The 25,497-nt window shown below is 43.2% G+C and overlaps 1 protein-coding gene across 1 annotated transcript in view; it reads left to right on the top strand.

Annotated features, from left to right (window-relative positions):
• LOC137634299 (tyrosine-protein phosphatase non-receptor type 23-like) overlaps positions 1–25,497 on the top strand; it is an 81,804-nt gene continuing 56,307 nt past the window's right edge. Inside the window, 5 exon segments of the mRNA XM_068366651.1 lie at positions 1–154; positions 13,285–13,487; positions 13,864–14,041; positions 15,650–15,794; positions 24,716–24,828. Of these exon segments, the coding sequence (XP_068222752.1) occupies positions 68–154; positions 13,285–13,487; positions 13,864–14,041; positions 15,650–15,794; positions 24,716–24,828 (726 nt within the window). The 5' untranslated portion in view covers positions 1–67.

The following is a 25,497-nucleotide window of genomic DNA, read 5'->3' as shown; positions in this document are numbered from 1 at the left end:
TATTCAGTATTGTTACATTAAGAAGTCTCGATATCACATTACTGGAACTTGTTGACATTGAAAAAAAATGGAGGCAGTCCCACGGCTGCCTATGCTAAGCTTCGAGCTGAAACCAAGCGCAGAAAACGTCGAATTTGGTCCAAAACTCAGACAGGTGAGTTTAACGAAGCTTAAGGTTATATAATTCAAGTGGTAATGAGAAATAACTGTGTCAGATTTCTTTTTATCGAAATAAAAAGCTATTTTATCCGAGGGCCCAACTTTGCCAGGAGTCGGTAGCCTGCATCTCGAAAAGTCTAGACAAAATCGTAAATTTTTGAATTAATTTTCATATAAAGGGAATGTCATACGGAAATCCTATTGCCATTATAAATTTCAAAGCGTTTAAAAACTACGACATTTGTTTAATTGCGTTGTTAACCTACTTAGGAGTATTAATAGGCTTGGGTTACCGTTATGACAATCTCCGGCGCCCTACGTTACAATGAGTAATGTAACGTCACATTGAAGTAGGATGTTAGGAAGTTTGTTACATGTGTAGGACGTTAACAAATATAGTACGTATGTAGATCGTTGGGTTACCAGGCCAAAGATATATATCTATATCCACCGATAATGGGGAAACCCCTAGTTGGAACTCGGGGTTTTGGGTGGGGAATACATACTGGGGAAACGTTATATAATGGTTCGAAATGATATCCTGTAGTATTGTAAAACTAAAAAAAAGTCCTTTCTGTCCTTGTCTGCCTTCACTCACACTAATGGGCTAAAAGGCATTTGTTTACAAGAGGAAACCAAGCTAATTTCTTTATAACCCCTCCCTCCTTTGCTCAACATATCTTGCCATTTTTTGCTTTTCCCCCCATTTAAAGAACCTCCTAATTACTGTATAATTATTTTACAAGAAGAGGAGAGATGCAGGACTATAATTTTGGAGTAATTGGAGAGCATGCTCTTGTAAACAAATACCAGTCAGGGTGTATGTATGATAGCGGCCACCTATATGTATTATGTATAACTTAGAATATGGCAGTGTAAGGGGTGTGGCAGGGGTCCGTTAGCCCCCCGTTAGCTAGGTACTGTAGGTAAGGACACAGTATGTAGATTAGGTTAGGGGGGAAAGTTTAGGTTAGTTGATGTCCATTTTTAATGAATGCGTGAGGAACTGGCCGCTGAAATGCAAAGGCTCCGAACCTCCTAATCACGAAGAGGAGAGCTGCATGACTATAATTTTGCAGTAAATGGAAATACGAGTCTTTGCTCTGCTGTGCCTCACTTCACTGGTAATTAAACATTTCGTTGCTCCTCTTATTTTAATTTTGTTACTCTAAAAATATTTCATTTTAATTTTTTATTCTCTTATTTCCTTTTTTCCTTTCCTCACTGGGCTATTTTCCCTTTTGGAGCCCCTGTGCATATAGCATCCTGCTTTTCCAACTAGTGGTGTAGCCTACCATGTAATAATAATAATATTAATAGTCATAATAATACGCACGTTAGCCTAAGGGCCAGGTATTTTGGTTGACATAGAATCGGTGACCCAACTACCTACACACTACCTGGAAATTTGATTGATACCGGTCATGTAGAATATCTTGGATATTGCCTGCAGTTCTAGTTTACGCTAGGTTATCCTCTAGGCTAAATCTATTTGGGCATGTGTAGTTCGGTGGACCAATATAACTCCTTATTATAACCTAACGTAATACCCCTATTTGTAACCCTACATAACTTCTATTTTTAACTTTTGAATGTGTATGTATGAAATAAGAACTTTGTTTAAAAACCTCAGGATATCTCTTGACCTGAACGATTAAGCATAATTTGAAAACTGTGACCAGTTGCCATTCATCTAGTTAAGAGGACAATTACTGGAAGGCAAGTTTTTATCCAACCTAATGATTTAAAATTCAATCTTGGTGATTTGAGAGTACTGTGACGGGGCTTGTTCATAGCTCTCCAAATGGAAGATGAAAGTATTTCTTGATGTCTTCTTAGGCACGTGTAGAAAGTCTAAGATTGGTGGTGTGAAGCCAGCTTCCGACGGAATGCTCTTTTGTTTCGGCCCCCCCAAAAAAAAATAGTTGTCCTGTCGAAAGATGCAGGTGTTGCAACTAGAAGAGTATGCTTTCAGGAATTCTGAATAATGTAAGTTCTGTACAGTAATATACTTGTGTTGGTTATATTTATCATGCACTTGAAAGTCCTAGCTAACGGAAAAATAGTCACTCGCATGGCAAATGAGCATAGTGAACCATGTACCACTAGCCAAAACAGAGGAGTAAGGAGACGATGTTAAATTGCAAACAAAGTGAATCACGTCAGAGCAAAGACAAATTTGACTAGGTGATTACAGTAATTAAATAATTGAAGTACAGTAATGGCAGTGGCTATGCATATAGCACTGTATGTATGGCTTGGCAAAACAAGGAGCAAAGTTAATGTTAAATGGACAGCAAAGCAAACCATGACGAAGCAAAGGCCAATTGAATTTGGTAATTGAAGTAACTCCGAAATACTTAGCTACGCAGCTAACGCGAGCAGCAAAGATATGTGTGGTATCAATAACTGAAAGAGAGGAGTAATGAGATAATTTTAATTTTCGAGCGGAGCTATCCACGGTGGAACAAACACTGATGTCCTATTAAATAACAATTGAAGTAATGCAAAAATAATTATTTATTTAACTAAGTGTGGGTTTATTCCCAAGAAGCTGAGATGGAATGCACATTTTCATGCGAGCTGTTTCTTATTTCTCTGATCTATGAAGGTTTCATTATGTTTCTGGATTTCTGCTAATCTACTCTTATTTATTTGCTTAAATGTTTGCAAGGCTTGATTAGATAGTTATTGGTAAATGATTATTTTAAACATCAATACTCGGTTGTCTCAGTCTAGCACAAATGTGAATCATAGTACTGTATGTTCCTATACATAATATAAACCTCTGTTTACTAAAAGGTGTATGGTTTTAGCAAAGTTAGAATGGCTATTAAGCTTTTAAAGAGGCAAATGCAGCTGGTAGCTCCACCCATCTTACAGGTAGCGCTACCTTCACAGTATTTTCACTTGGCTGAGGCGGTGTAGTGATGTACTTTTCCCCCCGCAGATGTACTCATTCTTGTGTCCTGCTTTAGCCTGGTTTATGGTTTTTTCTTTATCTTTTTAAGTTCCATGCTGTTTACTGTACTTCTGACTGTGATGATGTCTGCTCATTGGGGATGGCTGGGGCGTGGTAAGCCTGCCGAGGTTGTGGCTAGTATATGATCTAGATTGACTAGATCTCGGAAATTTTATCTTCCTGACTCAAATAGGATTCGCTTGCTATGATACCGTTGATTGATCAGTCTTTTCATCATCAACATGACTGTTGTTCCAAGATCTGGACAAACTTTTTGCCTTTTTTTCACAATCTAGAGTTGTTCCAACACGGTTACTCATCTAGAACTACCTTCTTTGGAGTTACTGGTAACTACCTAACCGACCAGCTTTTTGTATAGTTTACCCTCTTTCTGTTTTCTACGGGGTCAACCTCAGGCAGTGTGATACCTGCCCTGAGGCGAGCCGGGGTCGGGCAGCGTGCTAGCTCAGGTTGAATCGTCAGTAAGTTTCTGGTCGCGGCGTGATCAACATCTCGCCGCGCTCTCTCTTACCTTGTGCGACCCTTTGTGTCCCCTGATCCTTTGTGCTTACCGCGTGTTACCCACGTGTTTCCCTTTCACTTTCCCTTTGCATCCTTGTGTCTCTGGGTGTATTAGCATTGCGTTATGGATCAACCTGAGATTGATCCCCACTCCTTGTGCTCCACGTGTAGGGGGAAAGTGTGTTCCCCTGCCTCTACGTGCCCGGAGTGTGCTAACTGGAGTGAGATCCAGTGGGTGCTCTTCGGGACTAAGAAGAAGGCGGCTAAGAAGTCGCCTAGGGAATCCAGTGTCTCGTCGCCTGTGGTTTCCCCGGACGTCTCGGCAGACCATAGCTTCCGTCCTTCTTCCCCTACCCAGAGTAGGGGATGAGGCCCATTGCCCTTCCCCAAGAGTCTGATATTCATGTGGGGAAAGTGTCTGGTGTGGGGAAGGCATGTGTGGGGCCTGAGAGTAGTGCGGGAGTGTGGGTAGGAGGCGAGGTCCTGTTGCCCGCAGGTCCCGTCTCCTCGGAAGATCCTATGTGGGGGAAACCAAGTGTGGATTCTTCCCCAGTATCATGGCGTATTTCAGGTACTTCAACCGCTCCTTCGTCAACGCTACCCCCCTTGTTTTTACAGCCTCCCACACCTGAGAAACGTCAAGGTTTTCCCCCCCCGCAGTCTTGGATGTTTCCTCTAAGAAGAAAGCCAAGAAGAACAAGTTCAAGGAGTACGTGAACATCATAGTGCCCCGGAGCGAGCTGTTTAAGGTTACCACAGCCATGGCCGCTTTCGGGTGGCTTCCTAGAGCCTCGCCTTCTGTGTCTCATCCTCCTACCTCCTCCTTCGGACCAGTCGCCTAGCAAGAGGGGTCGAACCAGGCCCCCCGTGTAGTGACTAACCCAACGGTGGCCTTCGCTTCTTCTTCCCTTAGGGAGGACGTACGTCTTATGAAGGAAGGCTTAGCGTCGACCACGGGCACCTTGGAGGCCTTCCTAAAACACCAGGGGCGCCCGTCGGTCCGCATGGATCCCCCCATCCACGGGGACCCCCGTGGAACAAGGTACTCCCATGACGGATACCTTCATCCCCACTGGGCAGCCCATACCATGGGTATCTTCTGAAGGAATGCTTAGCGTCGACCACGGGCACCTTGGAGGCCTTCCTAAAGCACCAAGGGCGCCCGTTGGTCCGCATGGATCCCCCCATCCACGGGGTCCCCAGTGGAACAAGTTACTCCATGACGGATACCTTCATCCCCACGGGGCAGCCCATACCGCGGGTATCTTTTGAAGGAAGGCTTAGCGTCGACCACGGGCACCTTGGAGGCCTTCCTAAAGCACCAAGGGTGCCCGTCCGTCCGCATGGACCCCCCATCCACGGAGTCCCCCGTGAAACAAGGTACTCCCATGACGGATACCTTTGTCCCCACGGGGCAGCCCATACCACGGGTATCTTATGAAGGAAGGCTTAGCGTCGACCACGGGCACCTTGGAGGCCTTCCTAAAGCACCAAGGACGCCCTTCGATCCGCATGGGTCCCCCATCCACGTAGTCCCCCGTAGAACAAGGTACTCCCATGACGGATACCTTCGTCCCCACGGGCAGACTCGTCCAGCGTTGCCTTTCCCACCGTCACGGAGTACCCCCGTACGGAGGAACTGGTGACGGATGGCCTGGTGGAAGGAGGGGAGTGCTCGTCTGACTGGATCTCCCCCTACCGTAAGGTTCTGGCCCTAATTCGTCGACACTACTGATTAGACGAACCTAAGCCCTCAGCAGCAAAGGCCGTGCTCTCCGGACCGTCCATAATGATCATCAACCCTGTGCAACAAAAGCCTTCATTGTTTCTCCCTCTCGTTCCGGACGTGAAGTTGATGGAGAAAATAGATAGCTACCAGGCAGGACTGGCGGAGGCCCCCAGAAGCCAGAGTTCCTCCAAGCTGCTTCTAGGGCTGAAATCGCAGAAACGTTTCTACGTCCCAGTAGGGCATCGCAGCGGACCCCATGCGGTAGAACAGCGGTGACCTTACTGAACCTGGGAGCCTCGGAAGACAGGGCCACCACTGCCCCCGTGTGCTTTTCCCCGTCAGAAGCCTCTATGTTGGAGGACATGGCACAGGACCTCGTCTACGTGTTCTCCTGGTTGGATTGGTGGTCTTGCGACTTGGTGGGGTTTCAGGTGTCCCACGACCTCTCCCTTCCAGACAATCAGGCCTCGCTGAAGGAGCTAGTTAGTTCGGGAGGCAAGGCCTTCAAGTTTTTGTCGTCCCAGTCCCTGTCTATGGCTACGAACTGGGTACTTAGAAAGAGGGATACTGTCCTTAGCAAGTTGGTGCGGAAGTTAACAGCCAGAGAAGCTAGGAGACTGAGGAATTCCTCCGTGTGGGGAAACGACATTTTCCCCATCAAATTGGTGGAGGACACGATGGAGAAAGTGAGGAGGGTGAGAGACACGGACCTTAGGACCCCCCCCCCCCATGAGGAAGCCCGTGTTTAGAAGAGCCTCGGCGGACGTCCCTCACTCCTCCCAGTCCGCCCCTTTGCTGCCTCGAAGAGACCCACCGTCAGCTCCTTGGCTTCAAACCTCTCAGCAGCCCACCCGTAGGACCAACCCAGCCCCTCAGTCAGCCTTCAGACCCTCCTACAGTAACTCTAGGAGAGGTCGCTCTGGCCGCTCCTCCAGAAGGAGGTAGGAAGAGAGGCCCCCCCCTACTCCTTCAGGAGCCCCTAGTACGGGGATGCCTCAGACATTTTTGGCAAGCATGGCGGGATCTCGGTGCGGATCCCTGGACGGTGACGGTCCTGAAAGAGGGCTACAGACTCCCTCTCCTAGAAGAGCCTCCCCCTCTCATCCCAGCCCATCGGGCCGAGTGGCTGGTTCCAAAGGACCCCTTGAAGAGGTCGGCACTACTAGAGGGAGTAGCGTCCATGATCGCCAAGGGAGCTTTAGAGACAGTGGAGAACCCCGGCCCGGGTTTCTTTGGCAGGCTCTTCCTTGTGGAGGAATCGACAGGAGGGTGGAGGCTGGTCATAGATCTCTCAACCCTCAACAAGTTCGTCTCAAAGACGGACTTCAAAATGGACACCCCTGAGGGAGGGGGATTTCCTCATGTCTCTCGACCTCAAGGATGCCTATTTTCAAATCCCCGTGCACCCCTCCAGCAGGAAGTTCCTCGGAATCAAGTGGGTGTCCAGTGTCCTGCAGTTCAAAACCCTGTGCTTCGGCCTTTTTGACGGCCCCGCAAGTGTTCATGAGGGTGTTCACCACGTTCTCGGCATGGGCACACGAGAAAGGCATACGACTGCTCAGGTACCTGGACGATTGGTTGCTTCTTTCTGCCTCAGGGGAACAACTGAAGGAGCAAGGCATTATGTTGCTCGACCTCTGCAGGGTATTAAGGATCACTGTCAACTTAGGGAAGTCCCAACTAGTCCCCAGCACCAGAATGACTTACTTGGGGATGGTCCTGGACACCCAGTTAGTAAGAGCCTTCCCCTCAGGGGAGAGGTTAGCTAACCTGGAACATATCCTTCAACCCTTCCTGACGGGACAACCCAGGAGGGCCAAGGACTGGCAGAAGTTTCGCTGGAAAAATTAGTACCGCAAGGGAAACTCAGGCTCCGCCCGGTACAGTGGAATCGGAAGGAGTCGTGGACCCAAGGCAAGGAGCCCCAAAAATAGTCCCAGTCCTCCCGAAGACGAGAGAGACCCTTCTTTGGTGGAACGTCTGGTCGAACACAGGGAAGGGAATGCCCTTCGCCCCCGATCCCCCGGAGATGCTGCTGTTCACGGACGCATCGAAGGAGGGTTGGGGAGCACACGTGCTAGGGGAATCGACAAAAGGGCAGTGGTTCAGCGAGGAGGCATCTCTCCATATAAACATCCTGGAGATGATAGCGGTTCTAAGAGCGTGTCGACAGTTCGTACACTTCCTGTGAGGAAACTCTGTGGCGTTAATGTGCGACAACGCCACAGTAGTGGCGTATGTAAAGAAACAGGGAGGCATGAAGTCAAGGGTCCTATGCGCCCTAGCCACGGAACTGTTAGAGTGGGCGACATAAGAAGGGATATAACTGACGGCAAGGTTCATCCCAGGAAAGAGGAACGTGATGGCCGACGGCCTCAGCAGGGCGGGTCAAGTGATAGGTTCAGAGTGGACCCTACACCCGGAGTTAGCTCGGGCAGTCATCCTAATGTGGGGCTCCCCAGTGATAGACTTATTCGCCACATGTCTGGACGCCCAACTCCCCGTGTTCTGTTCTCCGATCCCAGACCCGTCAGCAGCGTTCGAGGACGCCTTCCAACATCCCTGGGACCACCTCGATGTGTACGTCTTCCCTCCCTTCAGTTTGATCAGGCAAGTGTTGAACAGAGTGAGAGTGTCGTCCAACCTGTCGATGACTTTGGTAGCGCCCTGATGGCCGGAGAGAGACTGGTTCGCAGACCTAAAAGAATTAGATCTTCGTCCTCCTTGGCCGCTTCCGAGCAGGCCAGACCTCCTGCGTCAACCTCACTTTCACAGGTGGCACGAAAATCCTCGATCCCTCCGGCTTCACGCGTGGAGGTTATCGAGAAGCTCCTGAAGAAAGGATACTCATCGAGAACCGAGGCGAGGATGTCAGGTTATCTACGGCGTTCCTCGGCAGTAGTCTACCAGGCAAAGTGGGCAGTCTTAGTGAAGTGGTGTGCATCCAAGAACATCAGGCCCTTAGGGGCGTCGATCCAGGACATTGCAGACTTTCTGGTGTACCTGAGAGACGACGTGGGTTCGTCCATTCCGGCCATCAAAGGAGTTCGAGCAGCCCTAGGTCAAGTCTTCCTTCTTAGGGGCATTAACTTGGGAGCCTCAAGGCACATCTCTGTGCTCATCCACAGTTTTGAACAATCATGGCCCCCCCAGGAGGTACGGATTCCGCAGTGGGACCTAGCCAGAGTTCTCAAGGTTCTGTCAGAGCCACCCTTCGAACCTCTCAGGGACGTACTAGACAGGGAACTCACCCTTAAAACAGCATTTCCTTTAGCCCTGGCCTCGGCGAAAAGAGTGAGCGAGTTACATGGCCTCTCTTCCGAGGTCTAACACTCCAAAGGGTGGAGAGAAGTTACCTTTAGGTTCGTCCCTAGCTTTGTGGCGAAGACGCAGAACCCGGCGTGTTGGGATCCTCGGTTTGATGGTTTTTCGGTGCCAGCCATCCCTCGCTCCGACAACCCGAAAGATCTACTCTTATGTCCCGTGAGAACAGTAAGAAAATACCTGGAGAGGACCGCAAAGTTCCGCCCTCAGATCAAAAATTTATTCATCTCAACAGGCCGGGTGAAGAAACCGATCTCAAAGAACTCTATCTCTTTCTGGCTGCGACAGGTGACAAAGAGGGCCTACGAGGCTTCTGGGACTCCTCTCCCAGGAAAACCAAGGCCACATGATATTAGAGGTCTGAGCACCTCGCTGGCCTTCGAGAAAAACATGGCTGTGGGAAAGATCCTGAAGGCTGGGACCTGGTCTAGACAGTCCACCTTCACGGAACACCATTTCAAAGGTTGCTCGAGGATATCCTTTGACAGGTTTTCCATTGGCCTAATCATTTCAGCCCTTCATGAGATCTAAGGTCATAGCCCCAGGGTAACCGGGGGTGTTAATGCCAAGAGACACTAGTTCCTTCCTTAACCTTACCCCCTTTTCTTCCTTCCCCGGACCGTCCGGGCCAGGAAGATGTTGAAAAGACCTTAGTCAATTAAAGGAACGCCCTTCAAGAGGACATGTATCGGAGTTGGTTTTGAAAGGGTAAGCCATTAGGCACTAAGTGAGTTTTTTGGATAGTTTCCCCTACTTTTCGTGCAGTTTTCTAGTAGTCGTGGAACCAAGACCTCCTTAGAGGTTCCCTCTCTCGCGTGCATCACCGTCGACTTCTGATCCCTGCAGGACACTCCCACCTCCTAAAGTGTAAGTCTCCTAAGAAGGTAGTTCTAGGTAAGTAAACAGTGTTGGAACAAATCACAAATTTTTAAGTAATTTGTATTTTCCTAACATACTTACCTAGAACTACATTCGGGTTATGGCCCACCCATCCTTCCCCGAGAACCTGCAGGATCGAGTAGTACCTGTTCCAACGAAACTTACTGACGATTCGACCTGAGCTAGCACGCTGCCCGACCTCGGGTCGTCTCGGGGCACGTATCACAGTGCCTGAGGTTGACCTCGTAGAAAACGGAAAGAGGGTAAACTATACAAAAAGCTGGTCGGTTAGGTAGAGTTACCAGTAACTCCTAAGAAGGTAGTTCTAGGTAAGTATGTTAGGAAAAATACAAATTACTTAGAAATTTGTGATATTGGGACCAATTGGCAGAAGTCAAGTCTAATGCCCAAGAGACTTATGGAGTACCTGGGGATATTTATGACATGCATAAGCGAAAGTCTTTTCATCAGACAATTGCATCAACAGACTCCTGGTCTTTTGACAACTTAAGATTGGCAGTGGCAACGTCTTCTAGGACACCTCTCATTACTGGAGATCCTCGTGCCCCACTAGTGGCTCCACTAGAGATTGCATTGGAAGCGACACTGGTTATTAGCGTGTGATTCCCTGCATTTAATAGTTCCAGTGGAGCAAAAAGTGAGAAACGATCTGTCATGATGATTGGATGATGAAAACTTCAATATGGGAGTTCCACTTGGCTAGTAACCATTCAAAGAGGTGTGGGGCATACACCTAAGGAGCTAGATCTCCTCAGGAGTGAGGTCCGACGATTAAAGGATCTTGCATATCAATTGGTTGGAAAACTAGGAATGTTACTGGTGCTGCAGACTTTGCAATGTAGTTTCATAGGGGACTCAGTCTCTTTGATGAGCGACAATACGACTATAGTCACCTAAGTCGGCAAACAAGGAGGAACGATATCTCAATCCCTCTGCGAGTTGGCAAAGCATGCACACACTTGGCCTTTTGACAATGCAACTGAGCTATCAGCAAGGTCTGTTCCAGGGAAGAGGACTATTAGCCACCAGGTGCAGATATTAGAAGCAGAGTGGTTCCTATATCCCTGTGGCACCAAAGTTTCTTGCACGTTGTGGGTCCCCAGTGGTTGACTGGCTTGCCACCCTGCTAAACAAGAAGCTCCTAGTGTTCTGCTCTTCAGTCCTCATCAGCAGCAATGGAGGAGACCTTTCAACATCGCTGAGACAACCTGGATGCATGTGCCTTTCATCCCTTCTGCCTGTTACAATGGGTAGTCAACAGACTGATGATGATCCCGAACATTGGATTAATCATGGTGATCCCCAAGTGGCCATAAGCCAAATGGTTTACAGATCTTCTGATGCTCCTTGTTGAAGTGCAATACCGGTAGAACTACCTCACTGGCTGACATCCCCACCTTCAGCGATATGACAAATCATTGGCGTCCCTGTCACTTCACAAGAAAAACCATCCAGCATCTACAAGTGAAAGGCTTTTCGTGAGGCGCTGCACAGATGTTTGGATATCTGCATAGATCCTCTACAGCTGTCTACCAGAAAGTGGGCCATCTTCTGCGATTGGTGCCATAGACAGAATACTTCTCCAGTCGGAGCCTCTCTGCAATTTCTCATCTACCTTCGCCGAGAGGGATGCACCCAGTCTTAGCGGTGAAAGGTCAGGTTTATGTAGTACGAATTGATTAAAAGATTTGTGATGTTTCATAATCTCTCTTGATCCCCAGGTCATCAATGAATTTGTCCTCCATATGAACTTTTTAGGATATCTCACTGTTGGAATTTTAATGCTATACTGTGTATTATTATTGTTATTATTATTATTATTATTGTTATTATTATTATTATTATTATTATTATTATTATTATTATTACAAGCTAAGCTACAACCCTAGTTGAAAAAGTAAGATGCTATACCCAAGGGGTCCAATAGGGAAAAATAGCACAATGAGGAATGGAAACAAGGAAATAAATAAACTACAAGAGAAAAATAAACAATTAAAATAAAATATTTCAAGAACAGTAACCACATTAATTTAGATCTTTCATATATAAACTATAATAAAGGAAGAAAAATAAAATAGAACATAACCTCAAGTAAGAGAACTCTAATCCAAGACAGTGGAAGGCCATGGTACTGAGGCTATGGCACTACCCAAGACTAAAGACCAGTGGTTTGATTTTGGAGTGTTGTTCTTGAAGAGCTGCTTACCATAGCTAAAGAGTCTATTCTACCCTTACCAAGAGGAAAGTGGCACTGACCACCTTTTAAGTTTGTCATAAAAGTAATGCTAGCAAATGACTTTAATTACTGTTGTCGCTTCAGTTGGGTTTATACTCAATCTGAACTGCATAACAATACTATTTTTTTTTTCATGAAGTTGTCTGTGGGTCCATATGCAATTCCATCGTTGTCTTTTATTCATAAGACAAACTTTCTTTAGTTGACTTGTCCCCAGCACACCTATAGATTCCTTGTTTACTGTCTCAAATGATAGAAACAGCTTCAGAGATAAAAGATACTTATGCAATAGATAAAGGTTTGTTTGTGAGTATTTAATAAATCTGTAATTTATGAAAAAGGTTGATTTCTATCAATAAAACACATTTTTCATACAAACCCATTACTGTATTCACATTATCCAAATGTGAGTATCTTTCTCTCTTCCCTTACTATTAAGTTTTTTACCCCCAGGGTATTTGGAAATTTCCAACCCTTAACCCCCAAGGGGTTATTTGTTTTCCCAGCACATTTCTCAGTATATTTTTTTTAGATGGCTCCAACAGCCTTAATTTTTGTCATAGAGAGGTCAGGTTGGTTGCATTCTCTTGGATAATGCCTGAATTTTCTCAAAAAATTATCAAAAATATGAAAAAAATGTTTTTTATAGCATTTTTTTGCAAGGACGTACCGGTACGTCCATGGGAGTAAAGGGATGAGTTTTGTGAAACGTACCAGTACGTCCTTTGGGGGTAAAAGGGTTAAGTTTTCTTTAGGGTTGGTAAAGCACAATCATTGGTATTGTAAGTGGCTTAAGAGAATTCGCATATGCTGTGAGGGGATTTAGATCTTGATTGACACTAAGTAGTTGGTGCGTGTTGGCTGCATTATTTGCAGAAAAGGCAGTATTGTTTATGATTAGTAGGTTTTTACTGTATAATAATCATGCTTTTTTAACCGACACAAATAACTTCTCTCACTTATTGCTGGAATTTTTAAACCCATAGCTTGCAAGTGAGGGAGTTAAAGCCTCCTTTAGTCAGTAGTTTTCCCAATCAAATAATGTTTTTTTTTTTTCATATGCTTTTTGAGTATGACTCTCTAAGAATCTATAATTTCTTATTAATCCTTTTACCCCCAAAGGACGTACTGGTACGTTTCACAAAAGCCATCCCTTTACCCCCATGGACGTACCGGTACGTCCTCGCAAAAAAAGCTATAAAATTTTTTATTTCATATTTTTAATGATTTTTTGAGAAAATTCAGGAATTTTCCAAGAGAATGAGACCAACTTGACCTCTCTATGATAAAAATTAAGGCTGTTAGAGCAATTTAAAAAAAAATATAATGCAAAATGTGCTGGGAAAAAAATAACCCCCTGGGGGTTAAGGGTTGGAAATTTCCAAATAGCCTGGGGGTAAAAGGGTTAAGAATGCTTGATATATGTTTATTAATTCAGCCTTCTATTTCCAGTATATTCGTGATCATTACAATGAAGACCCAGACAATTACAGCACCGAGATTCACGAGCTGGAAGGCTTGCGTGCAGGAGCCATCCACGCTCCGAGGGATTTTACCGGGTGTTCAACGTTGAAGCGTTACTACTGCCAGTTGCATTTCTTACTCTCACGCTTCCCTCTTACGGAGAATTCTTCTTTGGCTATAACTTTTAACTGGTGAGTTTTAAAAGCACTGATAGATCCTTAGAGTGACTAAAATTCCTTTGGTGAACAAGTGGGTCTTGTAAAAGATTGATCATGATTTTATGGTTATTAAAAAATTTGAGGATTCTTTTTGTTGAATATTTGTGACGATTCATGTGTGGGCAGTTCTCATTTTAGCTTATGGATCCTTTTCCATGACAGATAATGCTTCTTTGTTATTTGGAAAGTTTTTTGTCATCACTTTATGCAAATAATGCCTGATTTGGTGTTTCTTCACACACACGTGTTTTAAGTTTTCATTTCTGAATTAATTGCTTCAGGTTTATTGAAAAAGATAAGTAAGTATGAAACCGACAACCGCTTAACATTTATATCGTTGAAATTGCAGGTATGACATTTATTCAAGCCTATCGTATAGTGTAACGGACATCAAATATGAGATGGCTTGCATTCTCTACAATATTGGGGCTCTCCATACTGATTTAGGTGCCATGGATGCCAGAAATACCCCCGATGGCATGAAGATCAGCTGTACGCATTTCCAATGTGCTGCGTGGGCGTTTCAGGTACTATTTTGATATTTTTCTCATTGATGTTTTTATGTAATGCATTTCCAGTGAAGTTTAGAATTATGGACAGAAAGTCTTCAACTTTTTTATATATTTTTTATTAATTTTTTTGTGCAATGCATTTCCAGTGAAGTTTACAATTATGAAGCGAAAGTCTTCAACTTTTTTATACTGTATATTTTTTATTAATTTTTTTGTGCAATGCATTTCCAGTGAAGTTTACAATTATGAAGAGAAAGTCTTCAACTTTTTTATATATTTTTTATTAATTATTTTATGTAATGCATTTCCAGTGAAGTTTAGAATTATGGACAGAAAGTTTTCAAGTTTGTATATATTTTTTATTAATTATTTTTGTGCAATGCATTTCCCGTAAGGTTTACTATTATGAAGAGAAAGTCTTCAACTTTTTTATATATTTTTTATTAATTTTTTTGTGCAATGCATTTCCAGTGAAGTTTACAATTATGGACAGAAAGTATTCAACTTTTTTATATATTTTTTATTAATTTTTTTATGTAATGCATTTCCAGTAAGGTTTACAATTATGGACAGAAAGTCTTCAACTTTTTTATATATTTTTTATTAATTTTTTTCATGTAATGCATTTCCCGTAAGGTTTACAATTATATACGGAAAGTCTTCAACTTTTTTTTATATATTTTATTCATTTTTTGTGCAATGCATTTCCCGTAAGGTTTACTATTATGGACAGAAAGTCTTCAACTTTTTTATATATTTTTTATTAATTTTTTTTTATGTAATGCATTTCCAGTAACGTTTACAGTTACGTACAGAAAATCCTCAACTCACAAACTTGAGTTCCAAGAAGCTGTTAGTTGAATTTTATTAAATTTTGTCTTAGGGTAGGCTTCACTTATCTCCCACGCCTACGATTTTTAGCGGCAAAAGTCAGCAAATAGTTCTGTTTCATATCGCATATGTCTTCTTGCTTATTGCATTAGATTATATAATATTATTACACTATTTCATTAAGCCTTTTACCCCCAGGCTATTTGGAAATTTCCAACCCAGGGGGTTGTTTTTTTCCCAGCACATTTTGCAGTACTGTATATTTTTTTAGATTGCTCTAACAGCCTTAATTTTTGTCATAGAGAGGTCAGGTTGGTCTCATTCTCTTGGAAAATGCCTGAATTTTCTCAAAAAACTATCAAAAATATGAAAAAAAAAATTTTTATAGCATTTTTTTGCAAGGACGTACCAGTATGTCCATGGGGGTAAAGGGATGGCTTTTATGAAACGTACCAGTACGTCCTTTTGGGGGTAAAAGGGTTAAGAACTCTTGATACAATATATGAAATGTATAATTTTAGTTGGATTTATTTGTTTATCTGAATGTTTGTAAGCAGAGGATCTGTATGGAGAAGTCTATGCTCCATTGCCATGTGCACTAAAAAGCAAAATATAATTTTGTTATGTAGGTATTATTTTGAAAACTTGGAAATGAGTAAATATTTTTCACCAAAAATTGCTGAAGTAATTCTTGTAGAAATTTTATTTGGAGATTTAACGAAAGTCTATATGAAGACCATCTTTTAAGTGTATAAACCAATTAGTTTATCTCAATAATTCTTTCCTTTTCAGCATTTAAGAGACACATACCCTCAGCCACGTGAATCTGACATGAACCCCACTCTGCTAACCTTTTTTTATAATGTGTGCTTGGCTCAGGCACAGGAGTGCATCTTAGAAAAGAGCATGACTGATAATCGCAAGCCTACAATTATAGGTACGTATGTTTGATTCGAGTTTGTTGGTTATTTTGAACTGATTGTTATAAAAGGAACTATTAGGTCATTTAGTAACCCTTTTTTTTATAGATTTTATTACTTGTCAAACTACATCTCATATTTACTGCATAATCATCACCCCCCTTTTAGCTTCTAGGACTTGAGTTCCATTCCTGTTGTCTAGCTTCTTTTGACTTATAATACTGCTAAGTGCAACTGCAGTGTTTTCCTTGTTACTTCTTGGTGCTAAATGTCCTTCCTGGCATAGAACGCAAAGTCATAGAGCCCAAAGTCATAAACCCAAGCTCAACTTGATGATTATTACTCAAGGATTTGTAGAGGTGATACTGTGATCCTGAAAAAAGCTCTCTCTGTCTCTCTCTCTCTCATATACTATTGAATAGTGATTTTTTTTTATAACTAAATGCTTCAATCGTAGATGAAAATTCCCCAGACAAGCCATTATTCCCTAATCCAAAAAGACCTGTGAGTGCTATTTAAATAAACAGCAGAAATCTCTTCAAAGTTAATGCCGCTGAATTCAAATTGGTCTTTTGGGTTAACGGCCAAATTTTTGCAGATAGTACAAAAACCCATCAATTCTCTTGAGGCTGTACACCAAGCTGAATAAGGGAAGGAATTTAAGATTATAAATAGTAACACAAAACTCGTCTCTCAAGTATGCAAACACCAAAAAGTAAAGAGAGGTATTTGGCCCCTTAAAGTAAATGATTGCCTATTGGATCAATACTCCTCCATGTATTTGTCCCCTGACTTGAACCCTAAGATAAATGATCCAGCTAATTTCTTTGACTTGTGTGCCAACAAACTTTCGACACTTGAAAAGATTAAGTTTACAGGAAAAAAGGTAAAAAAAAATTAGAATCCCTGTTTAGTGTAAGTATATCACTTTGCATGGCTAACTTCATGGTAAAAATGTGACATTAACTCTTGGCCAAATTAAAACTTGTCAAGTGCTATGTTAAAGGGTTTGGTCTCCAGATAACCCTATTTAGAAATGATTAATATTGGATCTGGTTGTTTGAGCCTTTCAGAGGGATTAAAGCTAAATAGGTAGGACTTTACAGTTTATCCTCTCAAAAATACTAATAGTAAATAGACGGTATTCTGCCTTGCTTTTGGGATGAAATTCCTTTGTAAGCTGAAGTTTCCTACTTGGTTTTGTTTTGTAAAGGATCTTATCTATAGTTTCCTTTATGGTCATCATCACTGTCTTTTTTCCTCTTGTTTTCCTGAGACCTGTACAGTACCGCTAAGTTGTCTACATTATGGTATTTTCCTTGAAGTAGAAGGTTTCATAATTATGCCTTAAGAATAAGATAGGTAAAATTAGGGTACTTAACAATTACTTGTAAAGTCATTACTGTCACGATTAGATCTCAATTATTTACAACTACTTTGGCAGTAAGCAAATGAGAATGTTTAGTAGTCTGCTTAATTTTCAATATTAATCTTACCCGATGATCATGTAGCTGTCAACTCTGTTGCCCGACAGAAATCTAAGGTCGGGATACGCCAGCGATCGCTATACAGGTGGGGGTGTACACAACAGCGCCATCTGTGAGCAGGTACTCAAGTACTTCTTGTCAACAAGAACTCAATTTTTCCTCTGTCGTGCCACAGGCAAGACCTACTAAATACGCCGTCCCTAACTGGATTTGTTTTCACAACGTTTTGGTGAAGTACACTATTCCAGTTTTGAGCTTTCGCTATGCAGGGGTTTTATCTTCATTTCAAAACTTGAACTCGTTTTGGATAGATTTAATTATGGTGAAGAAGAGAGTATGGACTCTCTTTCACTTTTTAATGGCCGACCCTTCCCTTAGACGGAAGTGTTGGTGACGAAGAGAGTATGGTCTCTCTTTCACTTTTTAATGACCGACCCTTCCCTTAGACGGAAGTGTGTTTAGGTTTTTGGTAATTTTGCTATTTATTTTATATCTCTCCGCCATTTATAGGCCTCTTCGATTAACTTTCCATTTATTATAAACTTATAAAAAATTAATTTTTATGTTTGTTTATATACGACCTTTCCTAATAGTAGGCGGTCCTTACTTGGAACTGAAGTTAATTAACATTGAGCCCGTCATATCGTATTTACTTTTAAGAATGTATACTTTTTTAATTTTAATGTTTTTGAAAGAATTTCTTTGATAGTCTCGTACTGTTTTCAAAGATGAACTAACGTTTAGTTTAGTCTCCGCAGTTGTTGACGTTCAGAACGTTCAACATGCGCTCTAGCGTTACGATAGAGAGAGAGTATTTCACGGTTTCACGTTGCAGTAAGAGTAAACCGATTCTAGCGTTTCGTTCATTCTTTCTTAGCTTAAATGGTTTTAATTCTAATAAAGGAACTTTTTATTTGGGAAACCTTTCAGTTTTTTTCCTTTAACAAATAATATGTTTTAACGATATATAATTGGGCTCATCTCTCAGGTTCTAAGTCAAGAGAGAGAGAGAGATAGAGACGGAGGGAGAGAGAAGAGAATAAACGTTTCGTTCAAGCGGGTAACGTTGTTCTCGTTTTTTACTCTTCTCCCTAGTCGCTATAGGGGAAGAAGGTAAAACGTTTCTAGAGTTTTATTCTTGTTCCCAGGCTTTATGCGGTGAGAGATTTTAAACGTAGTATATTTGATCTAGTGTTTAGTCTCTTTTCCAGCCACTGAATTCTTTATCTTTCATTATGTTTTTCTGTTGCATTGTAAAACTGTTTTCGCAATTACTACCTTTTAATGAAGGATAGGATTGCGTGTTTCAGGTACAAATCACTTAAAGTTTCGAGTTCAGTGAAATAAGTGCAAACAGAAAATCAAAAGTGATAAAGTGATATGCGCAAAGTGTTACAGTGTTGCGTTCGAGGGTTCGTCTGTTCGTGCCAGTTGTTTACCTAGTCCGATACCTCTTACAAGCTCCCATGCCCAGGGGAGAAGTAATGTCGAAGGACTTATGGGTTTCACAGGCCTTGATCGACGAACAGACGTTTCCCTCGGTGGTTTCGGGTGTATCTACACACGTTGCCGACGTGATCACCCCACCCACACAAAGACGAGAGAGCCCATTTATTCCTCGTCTGCGGAAGAGGTTTCTCGAAGAAACCATGGACCAAACTTGCAGCTTTCAAGTGCAGGTCGGTCCCTTCCGCGCAAGTCCAACGGCCTTGGTGTAGCCACTGGGTCAGTTCGGACTCGCTGCAGTCTTCGACGACTGCACACCCAGGGTTGCCAGATTTTCTATATGAGATAAGTCCATCTTTCAAACAACGGAAGCTTTAAAAAACCTATATGGAGAAAAAGGCCAAATATATAGTACTTAATATCCGCATATTTTTCATGATATTACTGAAGGCCAATTAAAAAAAAAAAAAAAAAAGGGTCAAATTCGAGGTTTGTTGGCCTGAAAAAAGGCCAACCTGGCAACCCTGTGCACACCTTCCGAGAGAGGAGGTGGTACCGCAACAGGCAGTAACTCCGTCTGTTGCTGCACCAGCTGTTTTAGACCCTCAGTCACAACGGACAGTAGCTCCGTTTGTTGCCGTCTTTTATAGACCCTAGTGGTCCATACTGCAGATATGCAGTCTCAGCTTGCTTCCTTCATGCAGGAGTATCGTGCTGAGAAGGTTGACACTGCACCTGTTAACCTACAACCTGCCACGGTTGTGCGTTCAGCAGATACTGCGGCTGCCTGCTCCCACACTCCACCTGTGAGAGCTCCACCACCGATGCGCAGTCGACCCTGCCAGACGCATGTTCATGCTGCACCCTCCGTTGACATGCGTGAGCTACCGCATCAGCAGTGGGAAGGTGCTGTCAAGCTGCCGTGTTTTGCCGCAATGCGGCATGCTCCGCAACCCACGGCAGTCTCTCCCACGCACCAGCTCTCCGCTTTTGTTGTTGCCAGCTCCCACACTCCGACTGCGGAGAAGGTTGACGATGCACCCGTGGGCCTACAGCCTTCCACGGTTGTGCGCCCGGCATGGCTGCCTGCTCCCACACTCTTGTTGTGAGAGCTCCTCCACCCATGCACAGTCAACCCTGCCAGACGTATGATGACTCCCACAGACACACGGAGCACTCCGTTGCCGTGCGTGAGCTACCACAAGCTGCCGTGTTTTGACACGGTGTGTCAGCCTCCGCAACACACTGTGGTTACCGCCACTTGCCCGCAGCAAACTAGTCAGTCAAGAGTTGAGGCTTCCCCACACAACTTTGGTTGTTGCCAACTCACAAACTGTCATACAGTTACATGACGTTGCCTTCTGGTCTGCTACTATACACCAGTGCTGTATGTCCTCACGCTCTTGTTGTGGTTGACAGTTCAGTTTTTGACAGTTCACAGACTGTCAAGCAGTTTCATAACGTTGCCTTCTGGTCTGCTGCTTTTGCACCAGTGAGACCCTCACTGAGATAACCTAGCTTTTCTCGGACATGGTTCCTGTAGATGAGAAAGTGCTGTTCTCCCTCCTTCTGATATTCCCTTGAGGACTCTGTCATTTGGAGAGGAGCCTTAAGCTGCTTAGCCTCCTATGGACTTTAATTAAAGCATAACATGCTTCCAGGGAGGGTAAATGGTTCCGCTTCAGTCGCTACCCCGTCTGTTGCCACACCTGCTCCCATAGACCTTGGGCTTTGTTGCAAGACATGCAGTCCAAGCTTAGTCCTTGATAGAGGATTTTTTACGGAGAAGAACCTTCTTGCCAACAACCTTCCTACCGGTTGGTTGTACGCCCTGTTGACGCTGAGATTTCCTACTCACGTCCGCCAGTTGAGATGATTCCTCCTCCGGTGCGACCCAGTGTGGGTTGCCAGTCGCACGTTAACGTTAAGCGACTCTCGGAGGTGGTTGTGGACGTTCAGTGTGTCACTAGGAAGACGTTCAACAACCAGCAGAGGTGACTTGTTGTGACGCAGTGCGGCAACCTCAGCAACCCTATAGGGGTTGTCTGCACAACCCAGACAGTCTAGACAGTTTCGGGTTGTCGCTGTACTTTCTCGCTTCCCCATGGTTGACAGTTCACAGACTGTGCAGCAGTACCATGATCTTGTGTCCGGCTCCGTCACGCATCCACCAGTGCGACCGGATTCAGCGAGTCAGACGTTGCCCACTCCGTTGCCGTTTCCTCATCAGTTTCGGATGAGGAACCCTCTGATGAGGACATGGCTGAACAAGACGATCAACCCCCAGCCCTGCTATCCATCCAGAAGATGCTGAAGAAGGAACGCGGCCCTGTCAGGCTGTGGATGAGTCTGGTTAAGACACTGTCATCCGTGGTTCAATTGGTGTCACTTGGAAGACTACACCTCCGTCCTCTTCGGTTTCATCTGGCTCTTCACTGGAAAAGGACAAGACGCTAGAAGCGGTCTAGATCCCGGTTTCCGGAAGATAAGTCTGGTCTGACTGGATGAAAGGACTTTATCAACCTTTGATAGGTTTTTCCCCTGACTGTTCAGACTCCCAACCACGTTCTCTTCTCAGACGCATCGGACGTAGGCTGGGGTGCGACCTTAGGCGGTAGGGAATGATCGGGATTATGGAACTCGAGTCAAAGGACAATGCATTTCTACTGCAAGAAGCTTCTGGCAGTACGTCTGACCTGGAAAAGCTTCAGGTCTCTCCTTCAAGGCAAAGTAGTGGAGGTGAACATGGTCAACTCCCTGCTTTGATGTACATCTCCTAGCAAGGAGGGACCTACTCTCTGACATGGTACGAGTTCGCAAGTGACCTCTTCTCCTGTTCAACAGGTCTAGACTTTTCACTAGTAACAAGTTTCTTCCAAGGCAACTTGAATTTCTTAGCAGATTGTCTCAGTAGGGAGGGACAATAATTCCAACATATTGGACCCTCCACTAGGATGTATGCAAGAGACTTTGGGTCTCCTGGGGCCAGCCAACCATAGATCTCTTCGCAACCTCGATGTCCAAGAGGCTCTCAATACTTTGCTCACCTATCCCGGACCCAGCAGTAGTTCTTTTAGATGCCTTTCTACTTGATTGGTCTCATCTAGATCTATATGCATTCCCTCCGTTCTAGATTGTCAACAAGGTACTGCAGAATTTCGCCTCTCACGAAGGGGCAAGTGGACGCTAATTGCTCCCCTCTGGCCCGCGAGAGAATAACTTACCGAGGTACTTCGATGGCTAGTAGACGTTCCCAGAACTCTTCCCCTAAGGGTGGACCTGCTACGTCTGCCACGCGTAAAGAAGGTACTCCAAGGCCTCCACGCTCTTCGTCTCACTGCCTTCAGAGTATCGAAATACTCTCGAGAACTAGAGGTTTTTCGAAGGAGGCAACCAGAGCGATTGCTAGAGCAAGGAGAACATCCACCCTTAGAGTCTACCAATCGAAGTGGGAAATCTTTCGAAACTGGTGCAAGTCAGTATCCGTTTCCTCGACCAGTACCTCTGTAACTCAAATAGCTGACTTCCTCTTATATCTGAGGAAAGAGCGATCTCTTTCAGCTCCCACTCAAGGGTTACAGAAGCATGTTGGCATCAGTCTTCCGTCACAGAGGCTTAGATCTTTCCAACAATAAAGATCTACAGGACCTCCTTAAGTCTTTTGAGACCACGAAGGAGCGTCGTTTGGTTACACCTGGTTGGAATTTAGACGTGGTTCTAAGATTCCTTATGTTAGACAGGTTCGAACCACTTCAATCAGCCTCCCTGAAAGATCTCACCTTTAAGACTCTTTTCCTGATATGCTTAACCACAGCTAAAAGAGTCAGTGAGATTCATGCCTTCAGCAAGAACATCGGATTTTCATCCGAAACGGCTACATGTTCTACATCTTGGTTTTCTAGCCAAACACGAGCTGCCTTCTTGGCCTTGACCAATATCGTTCGATATTCCAAACTTATCGTATGGTTGGAAATGAACTAGAAAGAGTATTATGTCCTGTAAGAGTTCTTAAGTTCTATTTTAAAACCTTTACGAGGCCCGTCTGAAGCTTTATGGTGTTCAGTTAAGAATTTATCTTTGCCTATGTCAGAGAATTCTTTATCCTATTATTTTCAGACTGTTAATACGAGAAGCTCATTCCCTTCTGAATGAGGAAGACCAAGCTTGGCTGAAGGTAAGGACACACGAAGTTAGAGCTGTCACAACTTCCGTGACCTTTAAACAAAATAGATCTCTGCAAAATATATTCGACGCAACCTTTTGGAAAAGCTAATCAGTGTTCGCGTCTTTTATCTTTAGAATGTCCAGTCTCTTTACGAGAACTGCTACACTCTGGGACCATTCGTAACAACGAGTGCAGTAGTGGTGGGGGCTCCACCACTACAATTCCCTAATTCCAGAACCTTTTTAATCTTTCTCTTGAAATATTTTTGGCTTGTCCGGAAGGCTAAGAAACCTTTCGCATCCTACTTGATTTGGCGGGTGGTCAAAATCATTTCTTGAGAAGCGCCTAGATTAGAGGTTTTGATGAGGTCCTTTAGTATGGGTTGCAACCCTTCATACTTCAGCTCCTAGGAGTCGCTCAGCATCCTATGAGGATCGCGAGGCTCAGTAAGGAAGACGTACTTAAAAAGGCAGAGTAATTGTTCAAGTCGTCTTCCTTACCAGGTACTTATTTATTTTATGCTTGTTATTTTGAATAACTGCTAAAATGAAATACGGGATACTTAGCTTCTAATGTATGCTGGTCTCCACCCACCACCCTGGGTGTGAATCAGCTACATGATCATCGGGTAAGATTAATATTGAAAAATGTTATTTTCCTTAGTAAAATAAATTTTTGAATATACTTACCCGATGATCATGAATTTAAGGACCCTCCCTTCCTCCCCATAGAGAACCAGTGGACCGAGGATAAAATTGAGTTCTTGTTGACAAGAAGTACTTGAGTACCTGCTCACAGATGGCGCTGTTGTGTACACCCCCACCTGTATAGCGATCGCTGGCGTATCCCGACCTTATATATCTGTCGGGCAACAGAGTTGACAGCTACATGATCATCGGGTAAGTATATTCAAAAATTTATTTTACTAAGGAAAATAACATTTTTACTGTATACCTGAAACTTTATTATTTCATGGAGTCTGTGTGAAATGCATTCTTTAGAAGAGAACTAATGTGTGCTTACAAAAGTTAATTGGGGATTATTTGAAAGGTTGAACTTGCGTAATTTGAAGTAGTATAGTATACTAGCTTTGCAATCCTTACTTTCATAAACACTAACATTTGAACATTTTATAAAAGTGACTAATGTGGGCTGCTATAATGGTGTAACAGGACTCTTACACGCTTTCAGAAAGTAAGCGGGCATTATGATTTAAAAGAAATCTTAATGAATGTGTCTGAGATCTAAAATATTCTTATCATAGCTATGCCTGAAGAAGAAGAAAAAGGCATAGAGAAGGTTGATGATAATGGTTTGTGGTGGCCTATTTGATAACATCTCTAACTACTGATCGCCAGACTCTGGTTCGAGTCCCGCTCAAACTCGTTACTTTCTTTGGTCGCTGCAACCTCACCATCCTTTAGAGCTAAGAATGGCCGGGTTTGCCATAGCCTGTAGGTCTACCTAGTGAGCCATCAGTAGCCATTGCCTAGCCCTCCCTGGTTGTATCTTGGATACCTTAAAGAGAAGAGAGCTTGATTCATTACGGAAGGATCACTTCATGAGAGATATTGCAGTATTGTATTAGAGGAATCTGGGGAAAGAGAAGAGGGAAATTGTATTGAAGAAGCTACAAAATAATGCAATGGTTAATCGGTCGGCCAGAAACCTGAAATTATTCTACATTTTTACTGTAATCAGTGAAAGTTAAGGCTATAATCCAGATTATGATAAACAAAAACTAGGCTTCTCTTGTATTATACGTTTGGTTTCTAGATTACTCTAAGATTAATTAATTGATGGTAATTGCGCCTTTTATTACATTTCTATTGCTTTACAGCTAAGGTTGCAATGCAAGTTGTGGAGTATTTAAAGACTGCCATGAAAAACCTGGGTTCTGCAAAGTCAGCTGATGCTGTCATCACAGAGATTGTTGGTGGTAAAAAACTTAAGGTATGTAGTCATTTTAAAGGCAATTTATGTTTGCAATATTTGATATTCTATAAAGTAGAATGTTTCTCCATACTCGCTGGCTGATTGTTTTTAAGCTATGATTTTGTAATATACAGTATATAGAATTCATGTACTGTGCCTCCTGATATTTGCTGTGAATAATGGGAAAGATATTATTATTATTATTATTATTATTATTATTATTATTATTATTATTATTATTATTATTACAGTTATTGTTGTTATCATTATTATTACAGTTATTATTGTTGTTGTTATTATTGCCTGGTTGGAAAAGTAGGATGCTATAAGCCCAAGGGTTCCACTAGTGAAAATAGCCATGTGAGGAAAGGAAATAAGGAAATAAACTTCAATGGGAATTTAAGAATAACAACATGGAAATAGGTCATTCATATATAAACTTTAAAAACTTCAAAATAACAAGAGGATAATAACTTAGAAATAAATAATGCCCAATTTTTCCAATGAATTAAGTTTTGTACCTTTATTTAAGCTCACTTGGTTCATGTGATTTACTGTTCTTTTAATTTGAGAAGCAATCGTTCTTGGAAGAAAAATTTTATTGACAAGAGATGAAATTGAATCCATGTTAGACTCGTCGTCGTCGTCGGCGCCCACTCGTGTCCGAGTATTGGCTTCTGTCGTTAG

Source organism: Palaemon carinicauda, chromosome 44 (genome assembly GCF_036898095.1).
Source record: "Palaemon carinicauda isolate YSFRI2023 chromosome 44, ASM3689809v2, whole genome shotgun sequence".
Taxonomy (NCBI): domain Eukaryota; kingdom Metazoa; phylum Arthropoda; class Malacostraca; order Decapoda; family Palaemonidae; genus Palaemon; species Palaemon carinicauda.
This window is presented reverse-complemented; position numbering and strand designations above follow the sequence as displayed.